The 21,851-nt window shown below is 49.9% G+C and overlaps 1 protein-coding gene across 5 annotated transcripts in view; it reads right to left on the bottom strand.

The window, feature by feature from the left end:
• Galnt15 (polypeptide N-acetylgalactosaminyltransferase 15) overlaps positions 1–21,851 on the bottom strand; it is a 38,136-nt gene that overhangs the window by 14,443 nt on the left and 1,842 nt on the right. For 3 of the 5 annotated variants that reach the window (XR_006075757.2, XM_006996240.4, XM_042284417.2), the window contains exons 2-3: positions 6,160–6,326; positions 3,350–3,554 (exon numbers count right to left, since the gene is read on the bottom strand). Coding sequence is in view for 4 of the 5 variants with exons in the window: in XM_006996240.4 (XP_006996302.1) it covers positions 3,350–3,554; positions 6,160–6,326 (372 nt within the window). In the remaining variant the exon portion in view is untranslated. Of the gene's footprint in view, positions 1–3,349; positions 3,572–5,540; positions 5,664–6,159; positions 6,327–21,851 lie in introns of those variants that run through there. The other 2 variants (XM_042284418.2, XM_076544292.1) reach the window with 2 other exon arrangements.

Raw genomic sequence — 21,851 nt, 5'->3', positions numbered from 1 at the left:
AGTCCCCTTATTTAGAGGCGTGCTTCTCTGCCTTGCTGGGCTAGGCATGAGAGCTGGCAGATAGCACAAGGCAGCTAGAAGGTGGGTATGGCAGATACCCTTGGCCTTTCACATCGCTTTTCTAAGGAAGCTGCCGTCCGTCTGTCTGTCAGCATCCCAGGACCACCCAAAACCAGTTGTTTTTTGTGTAGAGTTGTTTTCTACAGTTATAGGGATAGTATACCACTCAGCCCTAAAGAACACCTCAAACACTATACATGTTGTAAAACTGCATATTTACTTTTACAATTTCCTTAAATAAAGTAAGACACTGAAACATCTTGCTCCAGTGTTGGAGAGAGGGCTCGGCTAAGACTCTTCCTTGTGACTCTTTCAGAGGATCCAGGTTCAGTTCCCATCACCCACGTCAGGAGCTCGCAAGGGCCTTCACGTCAACTCCAGAGGATCTGACATCCTCTTCTGGTCTCTGTGGTCACAGCACACTTGTGTTGCACACACACACACACACACACACACACACACACACACACACACACACGAAATAAATAAACCTGTAACACTAGGAAAGAAAACTGCCTTCTTACAACATAACCAGTCGCCATGACGAATGTCTGAGGGCAGTAAAGGATCTGAACAATAAACGTTTCAAAGCTGCCACATGGCTAGGGGCCGAGCCAGTCACTGTCAGGATCAGGGGACCGGGGCTGGTAATGGACTCCAGATGCTCTGACCAGGGTGTGGAGGGAGCCATGGCTCTGCAAAGCAACTGTCTGGCTGCCACCCTGTCCCCTCTGGACTCCACTGCACCTGGGTAATGGAAGCACCTAGAGATTTTTTCCCTTCTTTGGAGACACTGGGTCCACAGAATGTCTCCGACCCAGGCTCAGAGGCAGCAGCCCATCCCCCTTCTCTCTAGAGCAGCACTTAGGCTGAGAAGCTTCACTTCACCAAGGTGTGGTGTGGTGTGGTGTGGTGTGGTGTGGTGTGGTGTGGTGTGTGGTGTGGTGTGATGTGTGGTGTGGTGTGGTGTGGTGTGGTGTGATGTGTGGTGTGGTGTGGTGTGGTGTGGTGTGGTGTGGTGTGGTGTGATGTGTGGTGTGGTGTGGTGTGGTGTGGTGTGATGTGTGGTGTGGGATGGTGTTGTGTGGTGTGGTGTGGTGTATGGTGTGGTGTGGTGTGGTGTGATGTGTGATGTAGTGTGGTGTGGTGTGTGATGTGATGTGTGGTGTGATGTGTGGTGTGGTGTGGTGTGGTGTGATGTGTGATGTAGTGTGGTGTGGTGTGGTGTGGTGTGATGTGATGTGTGGTGCGGTGCAGTGTGGTGTGAGCAGGTATAAGGCGGCTCAGAAGAGCTGATGGACCCAGTCCCTGAGGAAGCTACACAGATTGGAAAGGGGATCCTAGACTTGCCCAGTGCCCAGTGCCGCTGTGGAGAGTCCAGAGAGCATCACTCAAACTGCGGAGGTGACTTTTCTTTCAGGTTCTCAATGAGCTGGACAAGGTGGGCCAGAGGAAAGAGAGGGGCCAAGAGCCATGAGTCTGTGAGAGGATAAAGAGATGGTGGAATCCCAGAGAGCAGAGCAGTGGGCATGTGAGGAGAAGGCCACATCAAACACCCAAGACCAGAGGTTCTGGGGGCAGGCATCACACACACACACACACACACACACACACACACACACACACACACACACACACGGGGTGGGGGTGGGGGGGTAGGTTGGAGGGGAGGGAGGGAGGGAGGCAGACAACATGAAGGGTAGAAGAGAGGCTACTGAAATTTCTGAGGGTGTCACTTGTATAACAGCCACGAACTGTGGAGGCTCGGCTGCATCCCTCTGCCTCCACCTACAATGAGCACAGTGGAGCTCTGAGCTGGCACTCATGGAAGAAGCTGGCATGAAGGATGACATTTGTGTTTAACATGTCCCAGCACCAGGGAAAGAACAAGAGAGGCCATTTCTCTCTGAACGGCTTCAGGGGTTCTTAAGAAGAGATCACAGTTGGTACCAGACAGCCTGACCAGAGGCCTGTCCTTCACACTCTGCGCACAATTTCACCTCTCTGAGCCTCAGTTTCCCTCCTCCAGAAACAGGAGCAGAAAGCAGGGACACCTGCCTGAGCCAGTGCACAGGGCAGGGAGGGGGGTCACTGGAGAGTGGGACATGAGACAACAATATTAGTTAGTTCCCAAATGGGTTTGCAATGTGAAACCATGAGCAGGGCACAATGATCTCCAAGGTACCCCGAGTCGCCCATCTGCTACACCAGGGTGGGGATCACACACAGGGAATGGTCCAGAAACCTTCTGATCAGCAAGAGCTCCAGGATTTTGAGGGAGCTGGTACATGGAACAGAATCAAGGATGGCCTCCCTGTAGGCTTGCTGAACTTATCTTGCCCTCAGTCTGGTGCTAGACTTAGCACACAGCACCTTTACTTATTGGAATGTAGGCCAAAAACACGTCCATCATGGAATCGGGCCAAATGGTGGGTTGGGCCAATTGGGTCTTGGTTTAGAAATTTTTCTCTTCTGTGTGATTCCCCCCACCTTAAGCCATGGAGTGCAAGAGTAGGAACCATGAGGTCTGGTGCTGACAGCTCCATCTGGCTGGGGGCCAGGAGGTCCTGTGTGTCTCAGGCCTGCTTGAGTGGCAGGGGTGGTGAGTGGCTGAGCCCTCCCCACACTCCGAGGAGAGCTGGTTACCAGGGTTAGGTTTTCTGGTTAGGATATTCACATTGAGGGGCATGATGGACAGGTCAGACTCAGGAAGCAGTGGAGAGGAAGAGGGAGTGGGGAAGACAGCGTGATGAGGGTCAAAGCAATGCTGACCTATGGGATGTCGTGAGGCCCTCTCAATTCCACACTCCCCAGGGCTTGGCTTAGTTAGAAAATTGGGAGCATTGTGTGTATGACAGAGGAGCAAAGAACGTTATTACCAAGAAAGCTAGTGGTGGGGGAATCTAATGCCTTCTTCCTGGGCACGGGTCACCTGTGGCCTAGGCTAGTTTAGAAATTTGTTCCCCTACAACGTGTTACAATCTCGGTGGGAGCTGTGTCAAAGTCCGGGTTAGTGACAGGCATGGCGTGTGCTGCCCTTCCTGTGCAGCTTAGGACTGGCTGTATTTGGACCTTGCAGAAGCTGTTCTCTGGCCTCCCTTCCAACAGGAACTCCCCACATTTCCTACAAGGCTCAAGCGTCTGGCAACCCCAAGGAATAGACAGCAGTTAGTGGAGACCAAGGCGCTTCTCAAACGGTGGATGGGTGCTCCGTTCTCAGAGTGACTGGGCCGGGGTATCTCGCCCACACCCTGTCCCCGCTTTGCAGATCCCTGGTGCAAGGAGTTACCTGTCATCAGCTATTCTGCTGAGAAGGGGCTCCAGCCATCCAGGGTGGCACTCACAGTGGGCATCCATGAAGACCAGCACATCCCCCGTGGCCCTGGTGGCCCCCAGCATCCGGGCCCCGATGGTGCCGAGTCTCTTGTTGCTCCTGAGCAACTTCACGGTCTCCAGCCTGGCCACATAGTCACTGAGAGCAGACTTCAGCTGTTCTGGAATTGACAGGGTCCTGTCAATGGGGGGGTCAAGGAGGCCACATCAAACAGGACTGTGATGAGCATTACAGAGGTCACTCACTTAGAAACCCTAGTGGGAACCAGATTCTGAGCCTCCAATGTGTTACTAAGGTTTGGGATGGCGCACAGTTCTCTCTATTAACCACCAGGGGGCATGAGTGGAAAACCAGAAGAAGGGAGGTCTTGCAACTGATCTCCAAATGAGAGTATGCCCCTCAAAAAAACACCTGCTCTTACATCTCAGCTTCGGCTCTCATCCAGAGATCCTGTCCAAAGACAGAAGGCAAGGGGTTAAGAACAGGGTCATGAACCTGCAGCTGGTAGCCAGCTGAGGTGTTGTCTCAGAGTTTCATCCCCGTGGCAGGCTATCTGAGAAGAGGGGGATGAGAAACCAGGGGTACTTCCAGCTGTGGGCTTCTGGAAGGATGCAAAGGCTGTGGTTTAGCTCCTAGCCAAGGATCCAGATGCCCTCGGGTGGGAAGGGCTGCAGCTGAGGACTTGGGAGGAAGCCTGTCTTAGGTTTCTGTTGTGATAAAACACAATGACCAATAGCAACTTGGGGAGGAAAAGGTTTATTTCATCTTACAACTCTCAGGTCCTACTCCATCACTGAGAGAAGTCAGGGCTTGAATTCACAGCAGGAACCAATGCAGCTCATCAGCTGACAGGAAGGGACAACAGGCCTGCCCTCCGGAGAACTCTGCCCCAGCAGGGACCCAAAGGGACTTCAGAAACTTTTACCAACCAGCCCAGCCCACCGCCTGCCCATCAGAATCAACAAACGCTGGCCAAATGTGCCTTGCTAACCCCACACAATTCCAGTTCCTGAAGCTGCTCTGACCCTCTGCGATGGCCAGGCTGGCAAATTCAAGATGGGAGAATCTCAAAAGGCACTGACAGAGGCTCCACCCCTCCCTCCCATCCTCCTTTGTTATAGAAGGGCTGTGCAGACCTCAGCAGGGCTCAGCTTTGTACCCAATGCCTCTGCTTTCCCTTGTAGCCAGCGGGGGCTGCTAAATGTCATTGAGGTGAGGAAGAATGGAGGACTATGACCCCCCAAGGAAAGACTAGATCAGGAGTTACATAAATGTGGGCCCTCGGATGATGACATCACTTCACCTGGCAGCTTGTTAGAGCTATGGATACCTGGGCACAACCCAGATCTAGAGACTCCGGGGTGATCCGGTGAAGGTACTGGGGGTGGAACCCAGGGCTTCACACAGGATAGGCGAGTGCTCTACTACTGAACTGTAACACAGCCCTTTGTTTATTTGTTTTCTTTTTGAGACTATAATTTAATTACAACACCTCTCCCTTCCATTTTCTCCCCCTAGACTCTCCCATGTATCCCTTCCCATCCTCCTTCAAATTTATGGCCTCTTATTTCACTAATTGTTGTTGCATACATATATGTATCTGTACATACATATAGATTTCTAAATACAGCCTGTTGAATCTGTATAATGTTTTTTGTGTGTGGGTTTCAGGGCTGACTGTTTGGCACTGAACAACCCGTTGATGAACTGTTCCCTGCAGAGGACCCCCTCTCCAGCTCCCAGTTTGCCTCCATTGCCTATAGTTCTTGATGGACTATTTAGGCTTTGTGGGCTTTTGCCCATCTGGTTTGGCATGTTCATTAGAGGTCTCAATATGTAGCCCAGGCTGGCCTTGAACTCACAGAGATCTGATTATCTCTGCCTCCAGAGTGCTGGGATTCAAGGTATGAGCTACCACACACAGATCATATTTTTAAAACTTTTTATAGAAGTTCTTTTTAAATTACCCAAGCTGTCATTGAATTCCATCTATAGTACAGGCTGGCTTTCTCAAACTTGTGAACCCCCTACCTCAGCTTCCTCAGTAACTGGGATTACAGTCTCCCACTTCCACCACACAGCCACATTAGTGTTTTAACAAGTCTGTCTTTGGAGCTCAGGAAACTGAAGTCTGAGCGCCACTCACTTGGGGTTCAGGCCAGGGCTTCTCTGTCGCTGCCTTCTCTTGATATTTTTTCTTGGTCTGAGCTTCCTGCCCCAGGCAGCACCCAAGCACACCCTACAGTCTGGACTCTGGGCCCAGCTCTGCCCTAGTTAGCATGACTCAGCTCCGGTCATGTCTCGTCTTCGGTCCTCAGTTTCCCATCTGGACAGTAGGTAGGTTTTGCTCAGCACCCAGGAGGAGTGAGCACCCATGTCAAGACCACCACCTTCTTTAGACACTGCATCCTGGGGAAAGGCTAATAGGGCATGTGGGGCTTGGGGCCTGGGGAAGAGAACCCCAACAGAATCAGACTGAAGTGACCCTCCCCAGGGGCTTCTTGGGTTTACCCTGTCCTGGGCGTTCCCTGTCCCAGGGCTCTTCCTTGTTTGATGATTCCTCTTTTGTGTCCTTCCTTGTTGCCTTACTGGGGTCCTTCAGGAATGAACTGCTCACACTGGAGTACATATTTCCTCTTCACCCGAAGCTCTGCATCTGGGGGAACCTTGCCTAGGGGCTCAAACTCCCCCTCCCTCTGTCTTCCCTCTTCCCTTCTGGTCCAAGGCCAGCCCCTCCCAGTGATCCGGGAGCCAACTGCAGTTACCTCTCTGGCTGAGGTCATCTACAAGGATGATCTCCTGCAGCAAGGCCCTGGGTGCTGTGTCCAGGATGCTGTGCACAGTTCTCAAGAGCGTGGGCCAGGCCTCATCGTGGAAGCAGAGGATGACGCTGGCTGTAGGCAGACCACTTGCAGGATGCTGCTGCAGACACCTGCAAGGGAAGAGTGTTGGGGAGCCTTCAGGAGGAGAGGCTGCAGAGAAACCAGCCCCCCCATGTCCCCCTCACCCCTCAAGCCTGGCTGAGTCACTGCAACCACAGCATCCTTTCAATTCAGTGGCTCTCCTGGGATTTCTTCAAGTAGCCACACAGAGATCCTAACACACACTACAGCATCACTTTCTAACTCTCTTCCTTCAGATCACAAGAACCTGTTCTGCTGAACCCAGCAAGTTCTTTGTACTAGAGGCAAGCTGGTCACATTCACCAAGATGATGGCCCTCAACTGTACAGTGGGAGTGAATGACAATGTCACCATCTCAGGTGAGGGGCCTGAAGCTCAGCACGGGGGCGGGGGGGGGGGGGCAGAGTCTGAGACACCCTGACTTCAGAATTCCTAGGCCATTTCTGCTTCAGCCACCCCTGGCTGGATACTCTGACCCCCTCTTTGCCTACACCCCAGGGGCTGTGTGAGTCCTTCAGAGCTGCCTGACTTGCTGTCACGGAGTCCACTGTGGAGGAACTGTGATGATAGGTCTGTTGCAGCACATCACAAAAAGACCCTCCCAAAATGAACTTCTTTCTGGGTCTCTCTTCAGAGGGACATCAGAGCCACCAGTCTGGCCCTGGCCCTGTCTGAGGGACACAGTCCCCCAGTCCTGCTGAGTGTCCTCACCAGGACAGAGGCTTTTAGTGGGCAGGGAAGCAGTGGTGACCAGTAGAGAGACATTGGCTCTAGGAAAGGGCTTCAGACCTCATACACCTGCATGGGAGTGGGGGTGGGGTGAGATGGTCCAACAGGTAAGGGCTAGCCTTGCCTAAGCCTGAGGACTCAAGTTTGATCAGGACCCGAGTTTGATCCCCGAGATGTACATGGTGGAAGGAGAGAACCAACTCCTCACATTGTCTTCTGCCTTCCACATGTGTTTGTGCAGCACCACCCCCCACCCCACCCCCACCCCCATGCCCCACTGTAAATAAAAAGTGTAATTAAAAGATAAAACCGAGAGACAATTTGTTAGTTAATGAATTTCTTTCCACAAAGTTTTTAGCCTCTTACAAGAAATACATACAACAGGACTGGAGATGTATCTCAGTTTAGGGTTCTTGTCTGGTGTGTGCAAGGCCCTGAATTCCAACTCCAGGACTGAAAACAAAGTACAATAAATGGCGTTAAGACACAGAAGATCTGGGTGGTGGTGGTGGCGGCGGCGGCGGCGGCGGCGGCGGCGGACGCCTTTAATCCCAGCACTCGGGAGGCAGAGCCAGGTGGATCTCTGTGAGTTCGAGGCTAGCCTGGTTCTACAGAGCTAGTCCAGGACAGGCTCCAAAACTACACAGAGAAACCCTGTCTCAAAAAAACCAAAACAAAACAAAACAAAAAGACACAGAGGAAAAGCCAGGGAAACAGAAGAACGTATATTCATAAGCCATAAGGTTTTCTAGAATGACTGTAAAGTTTGATTTAGAGATTCCTGGTAGCCAAGGTTTAAAAAAAAAAAAAGACTGATGTTTCATGGAATGATATCTATCTGAGAAGTCACAGATCTGATTTAGTTTGTAATTTTTTTTTTATTTTGTGATAATTTAAGACTCCCAAGAAGTTGCAAGCATTGTACAGGTAAGCCTGGTGTGAAAAAGAAATACATGAGCATAAATTATCAGTTTTGTAAGTTTTTGATGCTCTATTACCAGTTTTGAAGTCATCCCCAAGATAAACAAAACAATCCTCAAGATAAACAAAATAATGCTAAAATAACATATGCAGAGGGAACTGCCTTCCCTATAAGGTTTTGGGAGTCATTTCTGTAGCTGGTAAGTGACAGGGCTTAGCCACAGAGGTAGCAGCCCGCTAGGGGTAGGATTGAGGGCTATATATTGTTTGCTAGTCAGTACCATGTGAGAAGCCAGTGCTGTGTGGGAGCCATGGACCAGGCTGTTCCGGCCCCTGTGCCTTTCCAGCCGTGATTGACTTAATCCCATGAATCGTGAGCCAAAATAAACTCAGATATGTTCCTCTTCCTTATAGTGCTTCTGTTAGATATTCAGTCACAGAGATGAGAAAAGTAACCACTGTATCCAATATGTGTAGGGTTTTAAAGTGAGTGTGTGTGTGTGTGTGTGTGTGTGTCTGTGTGTCTGTGTGCGTGCGCACGGTGCGCATTTGTGGAGGTCAGAGAACAACTTGTTGGAGATAGTTCTCTCTTTCTACCAAGTAGGTTCCAGGGACTGAACCTGGCAGCAAGTGCCCTTAGCCTGCTACACCATTTTGCTGGCCTTGCTCAATGCTTGGAAGTATCAGTTTCCCCATTTTAAAAATTAGGAGAATTTTCTTCTCCTTGAGCCTCGTGTGAAAAATATGAGCACGAATGCTCTATCATCAGTTTTGTAAGCCACTGTTTATGTACGTATTTATTATTTAATTTGTCAGTGCTGCATTGAGCTCACTTACTCAGGTAAGTGCTCTACCACTGAGCTACATCTCTAGCCCTCATCTACTTGTCTGTCTGTTTATTAAGATAGGTCTTACTATGCAGCTTAGGCTAGTCTTGAAGCCCCAGGCCTCTTGCCTCAGCCTCCCCAGAGGTAAGATAGCAGTGTGGATCACCATGGTTGTTGAATACTGCTGTGCTTGGTTTTTTGTTTGTTTGTTTGGCTGTCCTGGAACTTGTTCTGTAGACCAGGCTGGCCTTGAACTGAAATCCACCTGCCTCTGCCTCCCGAGTGCTGGGATTAAAGGTGTGCGCCACCACCACCCGACCAAATACTGCTATTCTAACCAGTGCTCTGCAGCATGGACACTCACTGACTACTTCCATGTTGGCTTTCTCTTCTCCTCATGATAGGGATGCCCACAGATGTCACTCCAGAGCTTTTGGGAGGAACAAGTCCTGTAAGTGCTTAGTATCAAGCCAGGCGCTCGGTAGCGCCCCCTTTGGAGAAGGCAGCCTTTCAGTTCTAGCCTCTTGTAGACAACTGTTGCTGTGGATTCCACAGTTTTGAGCTATGAGAGAGCTGGACTGTCAGGCCTCTGACTTCTCTTTGACCTCCCAGAACATTCTCTGTAGCACAGAAGTCTCTGTCACTCACCAGCTGTGCAGATGACCTGGACTTGTCACTTGTTTTAGATTCTGATGGTCTCCTAATGGGGACGACAACACCCACTTACAAAGGTCACTGTCAAGTTAAATGGCCCTCACAAAGCCCTAGGAAGAACACTGTTTGCTGCCATTCATCATCTCCAGACACGCCTCAACTGAAAGAGGTACCACAAAGGCCCTTTCCGGTCTTGAAATGTACTGTTCTTGATCCTTGTTCTGTTTTGTTGTTTTGAGACAGGGTCTCACTATATAGCTCTGGCTGTCCTCGAACTCACTTTGTAGATGAGGCTGGCCTGGAATTCACAGAGATCCACCTGCCTCTGCCTCCCAAGTGCCAGGATGAAAAGTGTGTGCCACCACCACCTGGCTTTTGTTCTTTATTCTTTAGGGTCCCTTTCCATCAGGTGGACAATCAGAGGAGCAGCAATTTCAACATCAAATTTGATGACCAGGTGTAAGTGTGTTTTCCCATCACGCTGAGAGAAATGGGGAGGAGATGGATGGGCAGTATAAGCAGCTATACCATACAGGCTGACAAGGGTTCTGTGGGTGTGATGTGCAAAGAGTGTGGGACCCCACACAGCCAGGGGGGTCTCCTGCAGCAGTGTGGAGAGGACCTACCTCCTCTCCCAGGGAGAAGCCCTCACTGCCTTCAGGATTCACACAGGCCATGTGGACCACCGCCTCAGGTAATAGGAAGCCAGAAGACCACCATGGAAATGTCTGAGTGTATCGGGAATGGCCAGCAGAACTCTGAGTGGCTCTGCCTATGGTGTGTGCACAGGCCCGGCACCCTCAACACACCTCTTCAATGCAGAACCAAATACTGTGGCTTAAGCACTGGCAAAGCCCTGTGGCTCAGAGCATGTTAAATGGTTTTAGGAGGAGCAGGAATCTATTAATTTGCTCCTGGTGGGCAGAGTCTGGAGGAGGGGGTCTGTGGATGATGCAAACTGTACAGCTCCCACACACTGTGGACAGACGGAAGAGATGTCAAGTGTGTGTGTGAAGTTTGAGTGGGTTTATGGGCCTCTGTGGTCCTAGAGATGGGCACCATCCACAAGTGGGCATTGAGAGGAGCCCTCACTATGCCCATGACTGGCAGTGCAGTAGACAGAGTGTGATATACCCTAAAGCCAGCCAGACAACACTTTCACTCACCTTGCTCCAAGATCTTAGCTAAGGGCATCTTGGGAGTTTACTCCAGTATAGCAAGCCGAGAGGAGACCAAGAATGCCCACCACATACAAACCCTGGACCATCCCTTCTGAGATTTGGAAAAGTGACATGAAATCTCTGAGGACCGCCCTTCCTTCAATAGTTTCTAAGTCAGCTGTTACTTTTTAGTAATTCATCCCCCACCTCCCTTTTTAACAATTCTTTTGATTCATTAGTTCTTTCTGAATGTGCAATATACATAACCTCAACTTTCTCATCTGTGAAATGGGCTATGGAAAGGAGCCAGTGAATTACACATATAAGTACATAATTTGTAAGAGCTCAGAAAATGCTCATTTCCTGCAAGTCTCTCTTGGGTCTGGATACTTCTCTATGCTCATTTCCTCTGCCCAGTGAGGATACTAGAACTCTATTAGAGGGCTGTGTGAAGCGAATAAGCAAAGAGACCACTCTGTGCCTTGTCTAGAGCTTTTGCTGGCCAGCTGGGCATCACCTAAGTTCGTCACCCAGGTAACTGTGTCGCTGTGCTCTGCTCCCTCTGAGTCTTACAGCACAGCAGGACTGATGTGGTGTTCTGGAAATAACCACTGGCGTTTCCCTGTGCCCTATCCATTCAGTCCTAGTCCCCACCACTGGGCTGCTGACTGCCCAACACTAGCAGGTGCTGTGCCCAGAGAATACTGAGCCTTAAGACCCCCCTAAGTTCTCTAAAAACCAGTGTCTTTAAAAAGGTCCTAGAACTTATTTAGGCCAACTGCCCCAAGGTGCTCTAACACCTGTTCATGGACTAACAGCCAGAGCAACAATGACCCAGATCCTATTTCCCTACCCCCAAAGGGGCTGCTGTTAACCAGAAGAAATCTATCCCACTCTTCCCAGACCTCCGTGATTTTCAGAAAATGTCAGATGCACAAATTGTTTCTGTGTCTCTCCTGAGTCTTAAAGACTGAGTGTGCAGTCAAGTGTGGCACTGCACACCTGTAATCCTCCCTCCTGGGAGGCTGAGCCGGGAGGATCATGAGTTAATTGCCAGTGTGTTACACACACACACACACACACACACACACACACGCACGCACGCACGCACGCACGCACGCACGCACGCACGCACGCATGTGCACGATCTCGTGTGGCCAAATAAGCACTTCTCTGTCAGGATGCGACCATAGCCACCATCGTCATGTGACATCTGAGTTACCCAGTTGTTCTAACCACCCTGGCTTGAGAGGAGAATTTTTCATGGGTGGGCGATGTTCTGCCCTTGACACCTCTTTCACTCTCTAGGAGTTGGGGTGTTTGTCCCAGCAGCCTCAGCCCTAGGAATGGAAGGCAACATCTCCAGAGCTATGCACTGCACCGTCTTTCAGAACTCCCCAGCAGGCCTGAACACCTGGAAGACACGGCTTGCCCGGGCAGCCTTCTCTGCTCAGCACCTCATCCCAAGCTCTGCCACGGGCTCCCCGGGACCCTCACCAAAACATCCTGTGTCGGGTCTGCTAACAACATGGAGCTTTTATCCAATCACACAGAAAACCAATCCCGTATGCAAGAACTATACAAGTGCCCAAGGAGACCCGAGCAGGGAGGGTGTGGAGAATGGAGAGGACAGTTCAGACAGGACGAAGCAGACCCGAGCGGGGAGGGTGTGGAGAGTGGAGAGGACAGTTCAGACAGGACGAAGCAGACCCGAGCAGGGAGGGTGTGGAGAGTGGAGAGGACAGTTCAGACAGGACAAAGCAGACCCGAGTGGGGAGGGTGTGGAGAGTGGAGAGGACAGTTCAGACAGGACGAAGCAGAGCAGGTCCTTCCCAGCAGCTGCTGCACCTCTGGAAGGGACCAGGCAGGGGAAGGGACTCATGGACCTGGAACTGAGGAAACATATCCCAAAATACAAACTGCTTCTATATTTAACTTACCTTACCAAACATGTACAATAACAACAAGTTTATATTTTGAGATGCATCTTTTCTGAGTCAATTGAACTAATCAATTGAACTAATAAGGCCATTGAACAACAGATTGACCCTGCAAGAGATCCCGGGCCGATAGGTCCCTTTGCCTCCTGAAACACCTGTGTGGAATGTGACACAAGTCATTCTTGCCCGGTCTGTGGCTCAGCCTTCTTCAGTTTGTTAGTGAGGAGTAAGTTGCAAAGACCTTGGGATTGTGAAGGTGACCAGGTCCTCATGCTGAGGCCTTGAAAAACATGTGTATTGTTATTATTAAATGGTGGGACTTTCAAATTTCCATCCACTATCTGGCAATTATCTTACTAACTCAATTTTTAAGTGTCCACTTCCCCACCCCCGTTAACACTGGTTCACCTTCGGAGTGGAACACTGGGGGAGCCTAAACAGAGGACTTTGGACTCGAGCTGACTCAGGTTTGGAGCCTGCCTTTGCTACTGACATCACCAATTAGCCAGCCCAGGGACACCACCTTTCTCCAGGTCAGGAGTGTGGCCTGAATGCAAAGGGACAGTCCCCATGCCAAGGAGCATTTCAGCGCATGCTCGCTGTCTGTATCACACTCTAAGATCTCAGGACCAGATTCTGGTGCATCCCTCCTCTCCCTGCGGCTCCAGGTCCCCCGTGAACTTGGCAAACACATTTGGATGGTGGTTCTGAAGAGGCTGACTCACTGCATTATACCAGATGGCCTGGCTAGAGCACTAGCCTCCTCCCGTCCACATCGCCTGGCCGGGGTAGAAAGCTTTCTGTCAGTTTCCTAAAGCTGTGTTGGCATTACTAGTTGATTCCCTGCTCCCACTGCAGCAGCGGAAGTCCACATTAGGTGGCCTTCCATATTTCAGCTCTCATCTCCCCAACCCCCAGTTGCTAAGTCTGTGTCCTTCGGTGTATGAAGAACTCTTTGGCGGTAGGGCTAGGGCTGGTCCTGCTCCTCTTCTTACTTGTAATAGCTATTAAATAATGTATTTTCAGGGGGGCTGGAGAAATGGCTGTGCACGTAAGAGCACTTGTGATTGCAGAAGACCCAGGTTTGGTTCCCAGCATCCACATATGAGGTGATATATTGTGTACCCTAATAAAATTTGCCTGAAGATCAGAGGACAGAACAAGCCACTAGATTAAACATAGAGGTCAGGCAGTGGTGGCACACGCCTTTAACCCTAGCACCGTCTGGATCTCTGTGATTTCAAAGCCACCTGGACTACGTGAGATTGACTCAGTCTAGGAGAGAAACAGCCAGGCAGTGGTGGCACACACCTTTAATCCCAGTTCTTGGGAGTCATATGCCTTTAATCCCAGCACTTGAGATCTCTTGCCTTTGCTACCAATATTAGGGAAGCACACAGGCCATTAATCCCAGCACTAGGAAGGAAGTGGAATGGCTGGGTGGAGAAAGGCATATGAGGTGTGAGGAGACAGGAACTAGACCCTTTCAGCCGGGGGCTCAAGGGCTTTCAGTCAGAGGATTCGTAGAGATAGGATCTTGCCTTCCATTGGGACTGAGGATTTGGTAGTGATAAAAAGTTTCTCTAGTGGCTTGTTCCTTTGTCTTTCTGATCTTTCAGCATTTACCCCAATATCTGGCTCCAGCTCCAGGGGATTTGATGCCCACTTCTGGCCTCCTCAGGCATATACCAGGCACATATATGGTGCACATACATGCACATAGGCAAACACAGACATAAAAGAAATAAATCTAAAAAATGGGATTGTTCAAAGAGTGAAGGAAGACTCTGTTCTTGTTCTCAAGGAGTACACAGTGTGAACTGACAGGGGTTAATATCATAAAGCAACTCCAGCATCATGAAAAAAAATCCTAACATTGTACCTTTCCTGTGGGTAATTGGTGGGAACAGCAACTTCCAGGCAAGGCCTGGGGATGCTAGGACTAATACATGGATGGAGAGAAACTCTCAGGGGAATGGACCAGATGCTTACAGATGGACAGGTACATGGAGTCTACAGAGTAAGCTGCCTCTGCCTCCCGCCATTTCCCACCAGGGCACACACTCTCTGAGGAAGTAGCACCCTTTCCCAGGGACTCCTCGGCATCCCTTGTCACCTCTGACCCTGGCTCCTTGCTCTGGCTCACAGATGGGCACTAAATGGGAGTCATGGGTCTGAACCCTGATCAGAGACCCAAGAAGTGTCCTAAAGCAACAGCTCCATCTGCCAGGGCCAGCCTTCCCTGGACAACATCCAGACAAACCTTCCAGAATATTTATCCAAAGAGTTTGCTCTTCCAAAGTTCAGAGAAAACCAGCCTCGAGGGGAGGCCTCTGAAGAGGCAGAACACCCTGGGATAGCTAGCCCAGAGCTCTCTGATGTCACTGGGCACCATAGTCAATGGGATCTTGTTAAATGTAGGGGCACATTATGTCTGCATGGGCCCCTGAAGCCTTGCATTTCAAGCAAACTCCTGAGTGACATGAAAGCCCTGGGCCACAGCTGTAATTGCCCATAGCAGGACAGTAGCAGGCAAAGTGACAGGGCAGAGGAGTTGGACAGGAGTCAGAATTCCTGTTTCTGGGGTGTCATGGAAGCCAGAGCCTTGGCAATGGGGTGGGAGCCTCTAATATGTCCCTGCTCTCCAGTCTTGTCCATCCCTCATGTCCCCACTGTAGACTGATCTAAGGCCACTCCCTTAAGTAAGGTGAACATCTCTGTCTTTATACCTAAGAGGACCTTGAAAATGCTCTTGGCTGCTCACATATTAGAGTCACTCAGAGGGTGAGTTCCAGCCAGTCCTATTGGAGACTCATTAGGGTTTCACACATTTAAAAAAGTTGTATGTCCTGCTGAGGACACTGGGCACCAGGGTTGGGTCCAAGTCAGTGCTGTTCATGCGCCTCAGTGACATTTGGTGGTTGCCTATTGCAGAGGCAGTTTTCAGAAAACTAGTAACTGATGGAAATGTTTCAGATAATTGGAGGATAGACAATGCAGCTACATCGACCTATGAAGTAGGAACCCCCTGATTATCGAGGGCAGAGCTGTGTGAGAAAACATGAACCCCAGTGAGCCCACGTTGCATGGCAGACTATGAGATAATACTTTGCCACATCTGATTATTATAAGTTATGTATGGATGAAAAAAATCCAAGAGATCTGAATAGAAAAAGTAATCAAGTTAAAAAATGGAGAGCTAACATTGAGGTACTTGGGAGCGGTGAGCCACAGAAACAGCTCATTGTTGAAGATCCCTGTGATGGCAACGACTGACTTCTAAGCTGGTGCACCAGAAATGCTTCAGGCCCTGCACACCTTCCTGTGGAAGACCCACTAGCTGGTCCCGCCCTCCACCATTGGCAGCTCACTCACCATGCCCATGGATGGTGGCAATCCTTAGCCCATGGTCCACCTGTCTTTTCAGCTGACTTACTGTATATCTTTAAAATAATTGTAGGTGGAAGTTAGGTGTACGCTCAAAAGGATAAAAGTATTTGAGTAAGACAGTTTGAGGTGTGGCTAAGCATTCTTAGACTAATTAGACCTCTCACTTTGCCCTAATCACAAAATAGTGGAACAAGCAAATATGGAATAAGATAGAACACAATAAAGCAAGATTGATCTACAGGGCCAGGTCAGCCTGCGAGCACAGAAAGACCCGGAGAGTCTGGTCTAACCAGAGTGTGTGCATGACCAACAGCCAGGGGGCCCTCTGCTTGCCTCACGCCTTCTAACCTAGGCTCTTACTGTGACAATAACTTCATTCCTAGCATTCTCCATTTAACAACCTGAGAATACACATTTAAATATACTTTCATCAGCATTTTAAAAAGCTGCAGGCAAGCATAGGCAATTTTAGTGCATTTTCAGAAAAGTGACCTCAAATCATATGGATATATGTCAGAAAAGATTGTGAATTAAACTGAGGAGTTATCAAATACAACTGAGACAGAAGTCTGGTACTTGTCTGCTTTCTTATGACAAATGAAAACAAATTCTAAAAGTGTGTGTGTGTGTGTGTGTGTGTGTGTGCGCGCGCGTGTGTACACATGTGCACACAGGTACCTGCAGAGGTCAGAAGACAGCAACGACTCCTCTGGAGATGGATTTATAGGCAGCTGTGAACTACATGGCATGGATGCTGGGAACCAAACTCAGGTTGTTTGGTTAATAACAGTGCAGACTTAACCTCTGAGCCATCTCTCTGGCCCTCACATCCCTGCCCCCAGTACTGGGGGTTGATTCTTGGACCATGCATGGGCTAGGCAAGTACCCTTCCACTGAGCTATGTCCGGAGCATCAGACTTTAACATGAGCATAAACACCCCAGGAATCATGTTAAAGTAGAGATTTTTCATCCCACTGGTCTGAGTGGGGTCCCAGAGTCTGCAGGATTGATGCTGCATGTCTAGGGACCCCACTGGGAGTGGCACCAGATAACTAACACTGGTGTAAACCTCCTCCTTAGAAACTAAAGGGAACGTAGCCTGGTGGTGGTGGCGCACACCTTTAACCCCAGCATTCAGGAGGTAGAGGCAGGTGGATCTCTGAGTTTGAGGCCAGCCTGGTCTACAGAGTGAGTTCCAGGACAGCCAGGGCTATGCAGAGAAACCATGTCTCAGAGACAAAACAAAACAAAACAACAATTAAAAAATTTTTAAAAAAGAAATGAAAGGGAACAATGTGCAGCCTGATCTCCTCTCCTCAGATCCCCAAGGCCAGCTGGAACCGTGACAGCACAGAGCAAGCCCCTCGCACACCAGCACCAAGTACTTTGGAACTGTGGCTTATATGGAGACGTTTCTGCCGAATGGCAGGGGAGGGATCAGAGGAGGCACTGTCCCCCATGGCCACACCACGTGGGCCTCAAGGGCTGGAAGCACAGTGCTTGTGGATTGCCTTCATGACGTGGCCAGCTAGGCCAAGGTGCAGAGATTTGCTGATGATGTTGGGTTTTGTCCCTCTATTTCAGTGGGAATGGGGAAGCTGAGTCCCTGCCTAGTCCTGTTTTCCCCCTCTCTGCTTCTCAGATTGCCTTCTGACTGACTGATGCTGTCAGCCATAGCTCCTTCTCTGCTTACAGGTCAGGCTGTTGAACTCACAAGATGGGCCAGGAGTCATCCCGTGACTCACTCACTGCCCGGGATGCCCCGGGCATCACAGGGAACTGAATGAACCCTGTCAATTGTACTGCTTTCTGCTCCACAACACAGCTACCAGAAAAATGCTTCCCCTCCCTGCTCTGATCCTGGCTTGGGCAAAGAGACTCCTCCCCAACCCCCCTCTGGCTTTCAAAGTCGAGGAACATTAGAGCAATGAAGCCCTGGTTTCGGCCTGGCTGCGTGCTAGAGCCACCTCTCTTGGATGGATCAAATATGAGGTCGGCACCAAGTCCAAATGTCACATGTGGTGGGTGAACCAGCCGTGCACATAGTTGGGACTCGGTGGTGTGGCCCCTGGGGGCTGAAAGTAAGGCCCTTGGACCACTGGAGCTTAGCATCTCAGGCTGCAGCCCCGACCTCCTGAATCCAGCTCTGCCTGTCAACACACTGCTGTATGTTCACAGGCGTGTTGAAGTTCAAGGATCCCTGCTCTGGCCGACCTGGCTCAGAGAGCTGACGTTGACCAGAGTTCCCATAGCATCTCAGAGCAGCGGCAGTGCCCAGGAGCCCATGGAGGATGCCTGAACCTGTATTTCAACAAGCCTTCTGGGTGCTTGGCGGGCAGCACAAGTATTAAACCAGAGCAGCAGAGCCCCTGGACTCGGACACTCAAAACACTCCCTCCCTGGGGGCCTCTTTGATCTTGCCCCCCCTCCTTGTCTACACTGGAGGCCAGGGCAATCAAAGAGGGGTGGGGGCGGGGGAACTGGGAGAGCTTTACAAGCTGTCAGTGCTGTGGGACACTGGTGACCAGGATGTTTGTGACCCTTGGTCCCTCCGTGACAGCAGCTTCGGGTCTAGCTAACCCCTTGACTCAGCTCCTGACTCCCATCAAGGGTCTTTCTCTTTATTTTGTCTGTGTATTCTAATTTGTGTGCATGTGTCCCCTCCTCATAGTGAGTTTGAACTATCCTATAAAGCATGGCAGTGTGTACAGTTTACACCTCCAACATGGATGTTGTCTTGGGGGCCTCTGTGTCTGGCTTCTCCCCTCAGCAGGGTATTCACAAGGGCTCTTTGAAAATGGATGTGTCTTCAGAGCAGCTGGAGTGCCCAGGAGCCATGGAGGATGTCTGAACCTGTAACTTCAACAAGCCTTCTAGGTGATTGGATGGCACCACAAATATTAAGTATTAAGCCAGGTGGGCATTTGTAGGTTGTATCCAGCCCTCTGGTGTCCTGGGATGAGATGCTGGGCAGCTTCAGCTCCTAGGTCCTACTGTGGATGCTGTGGTAGTCATCCACCTACGTGCACTCAGGGGCTGTGGGAGGTGGCTGCCTTTAGGATTGGCAAACTTAAATGCTTGCAGCCTAGGTGACTTGCCCAGGTCTGGTCTGGAAATTGCCAGACTCAGAGCCTATCATGATGGTTAAGAGCTTGACTTTGGCGTCGAACAGGCTGTCAGGTCACACGGCACCAATCTACTCACCTTTCTACATCTTGATCTTTCTCATCAGTAAAATGAAAGCCACTGCACAGGTCTGTGAAGCTGATTAAGGAAGTAAACCCATGTATTGAGGTCTCTAGTGTGTACTAAGGGCTCACTAAAAGCTCACTGGAATTTTACCTCTCTTTCCGGAGACATTTGTTCTGAGGCAGGGTCTCACTGTGTAGCCCAGGCTGTCCTCAAACTCACAATACTCCTGCCTTCACCTCCCTTCGCCAAGTGCTGGAGGCACAGGCATGTTCCATCATTCCTGGCCCCAGAGCCTGTCTTTTGGCTCCCTTTACTCTAATATTTAACTATTTCAGTCTTACATTATCGGAAATTCCCTTGAATGCCCCCTGTGCAAACTGACCTCCAGCCAATGCTCCTAGAGGAGATCTGGAACCCAGCAAGGGGGCTGACAGAAGCCAGCGTGGGGTGGGGTCAGGGTGAGGGTTAGAAGAACACATCTGGGTTAGGAGTCGAGGAGCTTGCAGGAAGCTTGGAGACTGGAGGAGTGTGGGACAGAGGACACCAGAAGCAGAGGTCTCCCGGCCCTGGTAGGAAAGCTCAGGTCCCTACACAGCACACAGATGCTTAATATGTGGGGTTTCTTGTCTTTCCACCCAGTGGAAGGTGTAGTGGAGGAGAGCACCGCCACCTTGGGTAGTGGATAGGGCCTGTGCCTGGCTTTGCAGGGACTCTTCAGTATCTAGAAGCCTTCAGGAAGTCTGATTGCATACGCAAGACGGCAGCACTGACTGCACTCACTGGTGGGGACCAGCAGAGGGCGATGTTCACCTCTGCATAGAGCTGGTAATTGTGAGACCCATGGGATGGAGATCCCAACTATGTGTTTCACTTGAGGTGGAGAGGTTTCTTGACTGCCAGAGTCTCTCAGTGTTTAAACGGAGCAGGTCCCACACAAGTGAAACACACTGGTTACCATGGAGGGAAGAAACAGCCAGCAGAGTGGTCTGCCCAACATATACCCAAGTGTATAAGCTTGCTTACATCAAACACACCTGGTATATCTGTATCTGCTTGTACCACCAAGCCCTCATTCACATGTGCACATCACAATACAAGCATAACACAACATCACACTTGAACACAAGCACATGAATGACCATTGCAAGAAACATTTACAAAACATATGTTAAACACTTGTAGCATATAACACACTTGCCCCATATATCATGAAAAATAAACAGTTTCATGACATATACATATGAATAGAGGCACAGTACATGTGCACATCACATCAAACACACAGCATATACTATAGGTATATGCAATATACTCATGCATCCCATACATAGTACATCTACACCTGTGCATGGCACTCATGCCACAAAATGTACCCACTTTGTACTCTACACACAACATATTCATGCACTACATAATAAATGCATAACACATGCACATGTGTCCTACATACAGTGCACTTACAGCACATATACAACACATACAATAATTACAACTCATACAATATATATCCTGGCACTGCACCCACAAAGGCATGTAATACATATGAAACAGTCACACAGCACAATACACACTACATAAACACATACAAGACAAACACACATCAACACACACACAGTTCCACATAATACAGGCTCCAATGTACAAGAGATGCACTACACACATGTATGTACTGTACACATCAGCAAATACAACATGCATATATACATTACACCATACCAATACAGCTCACTCCTGTACCCTACGATGGGTGGTATGATCCACATACACAACCTGCATTTACCAAACCCCAAACTACTATACACATGTGCTGCACACAGCACTTATCTATTTAATATATACAGCATAATGTACACTCAACACACAGTGCATATGTGCACAAACACACATGCAGTTCACCCACAAGTGTGTGTATGCAGAGTGCTCTGAAAACCAGAGTCACACACACACACATTCCCAAAGCCAGAGCCAGTGTTTCTGGTTTACAGAATAAAGATGTTCACTCTTGCTCTCAGCCAATGAAAATATGCACGGAAAGAACTGGAAAGTTCTTCATCCAGAGGTTGTTTCTGTACCGGGTAGTGTGCACTGCATGCTGACACATGCAGGGCACAGTTGACCTTCTGCAGACCCTCGGCACAGTGGGGAAGCCGGCACTGCCCAAATGGACATGCTGAGGGCTAGTAGTGTCTGTTCTGTGATGAGCTGTGAGTCCAGAGGGAGCCTGAAACTGGAGTGGGGAGGTTCCTGGGCAGATCCTTTAAACCAAGGTGTGAAGTCAGCGTGGCAGAGCTGGGACTATGGGCAGGCGAGTGCTCCAGGACACACAACCTAAGGAGATCTGTGCTCTCTGGTGATCAGTGGCTGAGCAGCCAGGCTGAGAGGGACCAAGGGTCCAAAGAGTCATGGTCCTGCTCTCAGCTGTCACTGCACATGTGTCCTTTTGCTTCCAGGAGTAGAAGATATGCTCGCTTTCCAGAAAGCTCAATAGGCAGGGCCCTAGACCACTCTAGCTTTCCAGCCACATTGCTTCTGGATTTGAGGAAGCAATCTCTTGTCTGTCTCTGTGGCTGTCCATGGTGGGATGGGACCAGGGGCTAGAGATTGAGTCGCCACCTCCTTGGGCACAGATCTGCATGTCACATACACTTCCCACTCCTGGGGTGGGGCACCCGGCAAGCTGAGCTGTGGTCAGTACGTGAGCTCTTGGGCATGGGAACTGTTCTTCTCTTGTTGGGACTGA

This window comes from Peromyscus maniculatus, chromosome 9 (assembly GCF_049852395.1).
Source record: "Peromyscus maniculatus bairdii isolate BWxNUB_F1_BW_parent chromosome 9, HU_Pman_BW_mat_3.1, whole genome shotgun sequence".
NCBI classification, from domain to species: domain Eukaryota; kingdom Metazoa; phylum Chordata; class Mammalia; order Rodentia; family Cricetidae; genus Peromyscus; species Peromyscus maniculatus.
Note: the sequence above shows the minus strand (reverse complement) of the source record. Positions and strands in the feature narration are given on the sequence as shown.